General features: G+C 35.3%; 1 protein-coding gene across 15 annotated transcripts in view; it reads right to left on the reverse strand.

Annotated features, from left to right (window-relative positions):
* The window catches only part of CAPRIN2 (caprin family member 2), a 36,585-nt gene that overhangs the window by 10,212 nt on the left and 17,073 nt on the right, over positions 1 to 9,300 (reverse strand). For 11 of the 15 annotated variants that reach the window (XM_023738073.1, XM_012557630.2, XM_023738077.1 and 8 more), the window contains 5 exons: positions 8,453 to 9,127; positions 5,699 to 5,821; positions 4,421 to 4,502; positions 3,322 to 3,377; positions 785 to 889 (listed from right to left, as the gene is read on the reverse strand). In XM_023738073.1, the coding sequence (XP_023593841.1) occupies positions 785 to 889; positions 3,322 to 3,377; positions 4,421 to 4,502; positions 5,699 to 5,821; positions 8,453 to 9,127 (1,041 nt within the window). The remainder of the gene's footprint in view (positions 1 to 784; positions 890 to 3,321; positions 3,378 to 4,420; positions 4,503 to 5,698; positions 5,822 to 8,452; positions 9,128 to 9,300) is intronic. The other 4 variants (XM_012557632.2, XM_023738078.1, XM_023738075.1 and 1 more) reach the window with 2 other exon arrangements.

The raw sequence follows: 9,300 nt of genomic DNA on the forward strand, positions 1-9,300 counted from the left end.
TAAATTCCTAAAAAAAAGGCCACATCTAATGGAAAAATAGACTAGAGGAACCCCTGAGACTATCATCCTAAAATAACCTTTGAACTTGGAACTGAAGCTATTTTTGGAGGTCACCTTTCAGCCAAATAATAGATTGGCTCATAAAATAAACAATATCACCCATGAGTAATGTGCTCCCTTAAACAATCAACTATACAAGACCAACCGGTCAACATTTATCCAAAAGCAAAGATGAGAAGGCAAGGAGGAGAAAGGAAGCTAGATAAATGGTAACAGAACAAACAGAATGGAAATATGAGAATGCTTACATGTTACAAAAATTGTACCTAATGTCATGGAACAATCTGTATAAAAATTGTTAAATGGAAACCTAATTTGCTGTGTAAACTTTCACCTAAAATATTATTTAAAAATATAAAAATAATGTCTACTGAGTTTTTAGTTATATGGATAAATATTTTTCTCCTTAGTATTCCCTCAGTGTAAATGTAGTGAGCAACTTGACATAATCCTACCTAGAACTTTCACTCTTTTTTGATATCACAAATTTTGACATATTTATTATATCTGATAAGGCAATACATTATTAAATCCAGTTATATGGCAAAGCCACAATAAAGTTACCTGTATAAGTTCCAGGACCACAATATCTACAGAAAACAATACATTAAGTAAAGTATAAATGTTAAATCATTCAAATGACCATCCCTGTAATTTATGAGATAAACTAGTTCTGCTACTCTTTAAGACAGAAAAGAAATTAAGACAGTTGGTCTCTTATTACCTCAGGAGTCTCTGAGGTCATAAACTCTGTTTCAGATCCCGAAGAAGCCTGATCGGCAATAACCAAACAAGCATTTGAACTACAAGTAACTGGAGAAGAAGTAGCCTAGACACAGAAAGATATAAAATACTGTAAAAGGCATATTTTGTTCACTTTATATTCCTTAAGCCCTGGTTTCCTTACAGGTTACAGTATTCATATTGAGCAATCACTAATGCCAGGCACTATACTAAACATTTTACACATATTACTATATTTAATCTTCACAATAACTCTATTAGGCAGGTACAACAATTCCCATTTTATTGACAGGCAGGCAGAGACAAAGAAAGGTTAAGCAATTTGCCAAAGATCACACTAAAATGAAATGGCAGAGCTGCGAATCAAATCCAAGCACTCTGCTACACTGCCTTTCCAGGCCTGGTCACCAAAGCCACACATCCAATCCTATCTTCACTAATCCTAATCCCTAACCCTAGAAATCTGGGGGTAGATTTTCAATCTGGCACTCGGTAGCAGTTCACTGGCAGATGATATCAGAGCATAGTTAACCCTCTTGGCACAGATCTGCCAGAGATCATAGTAACTATGTTTTTACTCAAGTGCTCTCAGTATCTTAAAGAGTTAGGTAGAAGTATAAATAGCAAAGATAAGCTCTATATAAATCAAAACTGGCACCAAAATCCTAACAAAAAGTTAAAGTTGATAAATACAGCATAAAATAAAAATTGGGAGAAAGCACAGTTAGAAACAAGGCTGTGACCAATAAAGATTCCGGAAAGTAACTAGGAAGGAATTCTATGACATAGCAATTAGAAGATAACAGACACTCGTAAAAATCAAGCAACTGAAAGGTCTCAAGTATCCTTGAAGCCACTCCTAGTATCTAAATGCTTCCATGTGGTTTGTAGAAGCCCAAGTAATAAAATGCGTGAACTGAAAACTAATGAATAGTAACAAACATCAGAAGTTATGTCCCAGTGACTTTCTGAAGGGGTCATCATGACATGCTGCTTCTTGGGAAGAAGAGTAGGGAATCAAGGTTTTTTAAAAATCTTGTGGGAAAAAAAAAGAAATCTTTTGGAGCATTTTATATACTCAAATAAATAGGTATAGCTTAGATCTGACCAAAATATGAGGGTTATTATGAGACTAAAGTGTTTTTTAAATTAGCATTTCCTTCTAGTCATCTCATTAAAATAGTGCAGTAAAACTGCTCAAAACAAGTGTGCCTGTCTACTGTGGAGACATAAGTAATTCTGTAATACTAAAGAAAGATTCACAGACGTTAAGTTAAAGCAACTCAGTCCACTTGAGAGTTTAGCTTTAAAAGACTTTTAGTTAAAGGCTCACTTAACAAAAAAGATAGTCTTTATATTAGCACTTATTTAGAAGTTAACGTACTTCTTGCTTCCAAATCATTGCGTTGCGCTTTAACTAGATTAGCTGTAGGCAGTATAAGTACTGGTGAGTAAACATGATGTTTGAGAACAGCAGTTTCAAAAATGACTGTGCAGATTCACCCAGGGAACTTATTAAAAACACAGATGCCTAGAGCCCACATCTGGAAATTCTGATCCATGAAATCTAAGGTGAGACCTAGGAATAGATATACTTTAAGAATTCCCAGGTGATTCTGATGCAGCCATCTCACAGACCTGCACCGGAAAACTACTAAACTAGATCAGTGGCTTTTCCAAAAAATTTTTAACTTTTCAACTGAAAGCCTCAGTAGAACCCTAATTGCTAGAATGAACCACTTTAGTTAAAGCAATGAGTAGGGTTGAGGAAAAGTAGGACAAAAACCCACTTATATACCTTGCTCCACAAATACACTTTGAAAATTGAGCCATATTTTACCAAACTATATATAAACCACTAAACAAAAGGTATTCATTCATTCAGAAGTATTTGGAAGAGAAAGCTACAACTGTTGAACGACCTAGTCAAAATATTTAATCTACTGTCACAAGCAGCTACTGGCAAGACAACTGTCATAAGATTTTCAGAGGGGCACTGAGAAAGTTTTTTAAAAGGTAATGACCAGAAAACCAGTGAACTTTGGGCTTACTGTTGATGAAAACGCAACATGGCATTTAGAGATCTCAGTGATCTGGGCTCTCTGTATGTCTAAGTGTGTTCCGTGGAAATTAGTTCCTTGGGATGCTAACTATTTTGTGGGGGCGGGGGGACTGGTTAATCATGGGTTAAACAAAATTAGTTTCTTTCCTCAGATCTTTTACTGTGCTGACATACAAAATTATTTAGGTAGCTCAATAGCAAAGTAATATTATTCTTCAGACAAGATACCTATGAATTGTTCAGGCTTGCTCTTAGGAAAGTCAGCTAATTTTTATTGTATGTCTTCAGGAAATCTTTTTTTAGGACCAGTTGTACTGAAATCTAAAAACCTAGTTATCATTAAAATATTTTAAATAATTTAGTTAGATATATTACAATCAGTAAGTCTGACCATTCTTGCCAAAACAAAAGATTCTTCCCTGAATATAAATGAAAAATTAATTTGGAGACATTACCTGTAATGGCTCTTGAAGAAACTCATTTTGACTGGGTAGATTTTGTTCTGTAGATGCTGCAGAGAGTGAAATAAACAGTATAAACTATTGAGAGGGGAGAAAAATTTATGTGTATCAACTGGGTGGAAACTAAAATTTACACTTTCTAAAAAAGCATAAACTGGAGGATTCGGTGTTAAATTTATCATGCACTCTGTGTAAGAGCTTTTAAAAGAGTCAGGCTTGTAGAAGAAGGAGAAATTATTTTCAACTGTGATACACAGTGATGTTTTAAAGTTAAGTGGGCAAAAGCAGCATTTCAAGCTATGACTTTTAAAAATAACTGGTAATAGTAATCTGGAAGATAAAACCTGAGCTATCATTAAAGGAATTAAAATGATACGCTTAAGCTTCCAACTTTCAAATAAGGCTCAGCTGGGTCATCTCTTTCTTTTTCTTTTATTCCCCTCTCTAATTATGTATATTAATATGCTCTTCAAATTACAAAGTTTTTGGTTTGGCTTCCTCTGACCAGTGTCTATCACATTTGTTAATTAACCTTCTATTTACCTTTCTTCCCAGGAACTACTGCATCAGTCTTCTGGCTGGTGTATACTGCTCACTACAGCTGGACTATAGCTTTGATTATGTCACTCTCCTCCCAAGAGAAACTAGTGCAAGGCAAAAAGCCTAAGCTTTGAAGCATCAGATTTAAATCCAGGCTCCATCATTAGTTACTGTCTTAATCACTGTATCACTGCTGTAACTTCACTCACAGAATCCAAAAGCCTCAACACTAGATTTAAAGTCCAAAGGAGTCAAGCAAGGTCTAGCCAGTATTCACTCTAAGACGAACATAATAAATTGCAAAAACAGCTAATGGGCATTTCCATTTCACCCATCTAGAGACTTTCTGTAAAACACAAACAGGTCAAATAAGTAAAATAATGTCCTAATATCAATTTACTTACATATAACTCTGATAACAGAAAGATACGTCTAGATTAAATTAACAGAGACATAGTTCAACCCTTAAACTATCTGGAGTAGAACAGTTTGCGAAAGAAACAACTGTTAGACCTAAAACTGTTTGTTCCAATTCTTGAAAATGATTACATACCTACTGGGCTACCTGGAGTAGTTGAAGGCGGCTGTGACGATGAAATTGCACTTGAAGGTTTGTCAAAATCCAGAACAGATTCCTAAAGGCAAGATTTTAAATAACGAGAAGGATCAAGGATTATTCATTTAAAAGCTAGTATCAAGTTGTTCATGATGCTGCCCAAAGCGTATTAGCTATGGGTATCTAATAACTCTCTCAAGATGTTAATAATAACCACCTGAAGATGTTAAAAACTTTTTTATAGAAGACATTAAGAGTTAAATATCAAATCTAAAGTAACTGCCAAATCTTAAGGTTGTATCAAGTATTAAAATTACAATAGTAATTATAAGGCTTAACTTAGAAAAGAAACTCCTGACCTGAGGCATTAATCGTAGTCTAGGCTGAACCCTCATTTATTATACTCAACCAGTGACAGTGTCTAATTATTTTATATCAACCATTTACTCATGCTGTTAGACACTTTCATGATAAGAAGCCATTCTCTTCATCCATTTCCTTATCTTGGCTCTCCCAGAAAAGTATCTAACATTTTGAATGCTTAAACCACACACTGTAGTGAGAATTTTGGTTTTTTATTGATCCTCAAATGCCCTGACGAGGCAGGCAGTTCTCTCATTTTAAAGATAAGCAGAAGCCTGAAGGCTAACTAACTTTTCATAGGTGACAGAGCTGGTAAGTGGTAGAACTTGGATTTAAACCTAGGCGTAACTCCAAAGCTCAAGATTTTTTTTACTATTTCAGTGTGTCTTACTTCACTATTACAGGCCTCAGTAATTTCATACTGTTCCAAAATTCTGTGTCACAATTTAGTTAAGCATATTGTATCATACAAGTTAGCATTTAATTACTGATCTTGTACAAGTTTACAATCTTCTGGAATATAAACTCTTTGAAGACAGTGAATATCTTATGATTTTCTATACACACTGGCACCTAACAGAATACCAAGCACAAAGTAGGTTCTCATAAGTCTGAGTGGAAGCTACAGATGATCTATAGCAATAATTATTCTTGAGCACTTTTACTCTTTTTACACATTTAATACATTTTATTAGTCACAACAAACTTAGGTAGCAGGAACTATTATTCTCATTTTTCAGATTTAAACTAATTAAGGTAGAGAGTTAAGCAACTTGCCTAAGGTGTCAGACCTAAGAAGTGGCAGTAAGGATTCATACTCAGAATCTATGCTCTTAAAAACTTCACAACGCTTCAGATCAGAAGTTAAGCCCCACGTATATCATTTAAGATTCTTTTAAGAATGACTCATACTTGCATAAAGTTACAAGTTCCTTGGATCTGGGTCATCAGATCCTGCAGTTTTTCCTTCCTCAATACTGGATCCTTTGGAAGAGTAGAGGAAGAACTTACAGGCTGATGCATAGGCTTAGGCACCTAGAAAATATACCCATAATGTATAACAGTGAAATTCAAATTTAATGGTCTAAATCAGGAAATTTATCTTATTACCAAACCAAATCCATTGCCATCAATTCCAACTCATAGTGAGCTTATTACTACATCTTAATGAAATCAAAACATATAGCAACACTTATTTATCAGATTTATCTCAAGTAAAGAATTTTCACATAAGTGCATTTTCCAAATAATTTAAACAAACTTTAAACAGTTCTTCCCCCTTAAAACCACTTTAATAGTGATCTTTCTAAAACATAAAATATTCTCGTTTTAAATGGAAGACTGAGGATAACAGAACTTCCTTGATAAGGTGCTTTCATACCGACATCAATTACCATATTTCTTCTAAAAAATGCCACCAACTATGAGACACATCATAGATTTTTTTCCCAAAGAAAAAATTACTACTACATATTAAATATATACCCATTTTTAAGATGCATCCAATTTCAGAACCATTAAGATGTTTAAAAAAATACATAAATCCTAAAATTGAAAAAACACATTATTTTATTTTATTGTAAAGTTAAGTATAGGGTTGGGAGCTACTGATGTTTATAAGGCAGCTAACCCTCACACAAGGAGCCCTGATGGTGCAATGGTTAGAGTTTGGCTGCTAACTGAAAGGTCTGTGGTTTGAACCCACGAGCCACTCCATGAGAAAGATGTGGCTGTCTGCTTCCATAAAGATTACAGCCCTATGGGGCAGTTCTACCCTGTCCTACAAGGTCGCTATGAGTCGAAATTGACTCAGTGACAATAGACTTGGTTTTGGAGCCCTCATGCTAAACTGCTTAAGACTGCTGCACTTCCTGAGTTAGACCCAATGTTTATAGTTACTTCTTACAGCTGTCAGTGTGCATGTCTCTACACCAGCTACTCTTCTCCACTTTCTAATTCACTGGGAAGTGGTGCAGCTAAGCTTGTCAAAAGTAACAAATAAGAGTTAACAGACCCCAAGTAAATATATGAGAGGCTGTTTTAGGAGAAAAGTATGAGCTTTAGTGACTAATTTCGTCTTACCTAATCTATTGGCTTAGAACTGTATTAAGCACATTCTAGACAGCTGAGATTACAAGATAGATGGAGAAACAAATACTGTATTTTACAAAGAAAGTCCCCTCAGTCACTGAAGAAAACCCTACAACTTCAATGATATTGTCTGTCATAAATGTAAAATATGAGTTTTGACTTTTCCCTAAGAACCCCTCATTTATAAATCCTATTCAGCAAATAACATGATTTCAATACTCTGGTATATTAAAGTCTTAGTATTACTATACCTAGTGGAATTTTAAATTAGGTTTTTATAAACAGCTTTATTGAGGTACTAAGTTGGGCTTTTAAATATGTTTCTCAAAATAGTTGTGATATTACAATTACTGTTGCATGATATATGGTTAACAAAATAAAGCTATCAAACTTCTGCAGGAACAAGAAGAAGCTAAAATTAATATTAGCAATTGAAGAAATGAGAAATTCTAAAATTCTCTTCCCATAAGGTAGAAGTCAGTTCAGAGTAACTTATTCACTTATAAAATGGAAGGGTTTGATTCTCCTGAGCAAAATATTTTTCACAATGTTAAAGGGTCAAAAATTTTTCAGAAAGCCTTTGGCTAAAATGGCATAGGAAGTATAAGGAATACCACTATATAGAAATAGAGAAATTCAACTAAGGTGACAATGATTTTTCATCATGAATAGTGGTAAACAAGTAATCTATAATTTAATAAAAGGTAACAATAACACAGAATTTTATTTAAGGATTATTCATTATAAGCCTTATCTTCCTGAAATAGGTTCTTTAACATTAACAGTATGAGACCGTAAGTTTTAACTAAATCTTACACTTCAAAACCTAGCTATAGAATGTTCAATACCTATAGTTTCCTATCTCCAGAAAATTCTTATTTTGAAATGGAAATAATTCAGATCCTTCCCCCAAGTACTGGAATATCTCAGCCACTATGTACCTTCTTCATATAAGTACAAGCTAATCTGAACGGCTAGAAATGAGCAAAAGAGAATACAGGAAAATGTAAATTTTGTCAGAAAAAGTCACTCGGAAGATAATAAGTGAAATATAACAAGTCTCCCACCCTGTGATGTGCATTTACCTTACCCACTTGTTCTCATTACGGTCTTAACCTGAACTATCCAGCACTTCAATGTCCTATTATGCCATTAAAATTCTGGCATTAAAACTTAACATATTCTAATTGTGAAGATGTAATCTTAGGTTAAGATCAAAGAAAGAGTAGGTTATCTTCCAATTTTCTAGGGAAAATAATAAATCTACCCATTAAAGAGTTAGGTGAAATACTTTATACGTTAAGTTTTTTGTTTGTTTAAGAGAGCTAAAAAATTACCATTACCCAACTCTTTACTGATGCCTACACTAACAGAGGAGCCCTGGTGGCACAGTGGTTAAGAGCTAAGCTGCTAATCAAAACGTCGGCAGTTCAAATCCACCAGCCACTCCTTGGAAACCCTATGGGGCAATTCTACTCTGTCCTATAGGGTTGCTGAGTCAGAACTGACTCAACAGCAATAGGTTTGGTTTCAATGAGTACATTGACAGAAGTAGACTAATACATATCAACTCACATCTTTGGGTTCTGTATTAAACTTCCTGGACAGGAGCTGGTCATTTGGAATGAGGCTTGTTGTAGCTACTCCCCAGGACTTTGGAGAAATCTGTGACTGTGGTGTTAAAGGGTGTTTTGGACTCTCAACATTATTTTCCCAGGATTTTAGAGCCTCTGGCTGTCTTGAATCCTGCTCTTCACACATGGGAGTGGTCCACGATTTGGTGATGGCCTGTTCATTCTGCTGAGAAGGTGCCCAAGACTTTGGAGTTTGCTTCTTTGGATCCTCCTCTTTCTGCAGCTGAACTGGCCAAGGCTTTGGTGTCTCCTGCTTCTTCTGCTCCTCCTGAATGTATCCTGCTTTGGACTTAGGAGTTTCTTGCTTCCATTGGCCAGGAGTTGGCTTGGGTTTAGAGGTCTCTTGCTTCTTCTGCTCTTCCTGCAGAGTGGACCTGAGTTTTGAAATCTCTTGTTTCCTCTGTTCTGAGGAAACTGTAGGCTTTGATAACTCCTGGTGCTTAACAGGAGACTCCCAGGACTTGAAGGATTCTGATTTCTTCTCCTGACTGTCTGGTTCTGTAAGCGTATCCCAACATTTGGGGAGATTTGGTTTTCTAGCATAATCTTCCCAGGACTGTTCTTCATCTTGTTTGTTTGAATAATCTACTTCTGTCAAGTAGCGTCTGTTAAGAAACTAGACCAGAGAAATAATGTGCTTGAGTCATAAAATTAGTAGGAGACTTTGAGGGGAATATTCAACTCTGTAAGTATTCCTGTTAGTTTGCTGGAGATACTGTACTAACATGAAACTTCTCTCCTTATCCTAATTGAAGAGACTGTCCTACTTCTTTGCCCATTCTTTTTTCC

Source organism: Trichechus manatus, unplaced genomic scaffold (genome assembly GCF_000243295.1).
Source record: "Trichechus manatus latirostris isolate Lorelei unplaced genomic scaffold, TriManLat1.0 scaffold00112, whole genome shotgun sequence".
Classification (NCBI taxonomy): Eukaryota; Metazoa; Chordata; class Mammalia; order Sirenia; family Trichechidae; genus Trichechus; species Trichechus manatus.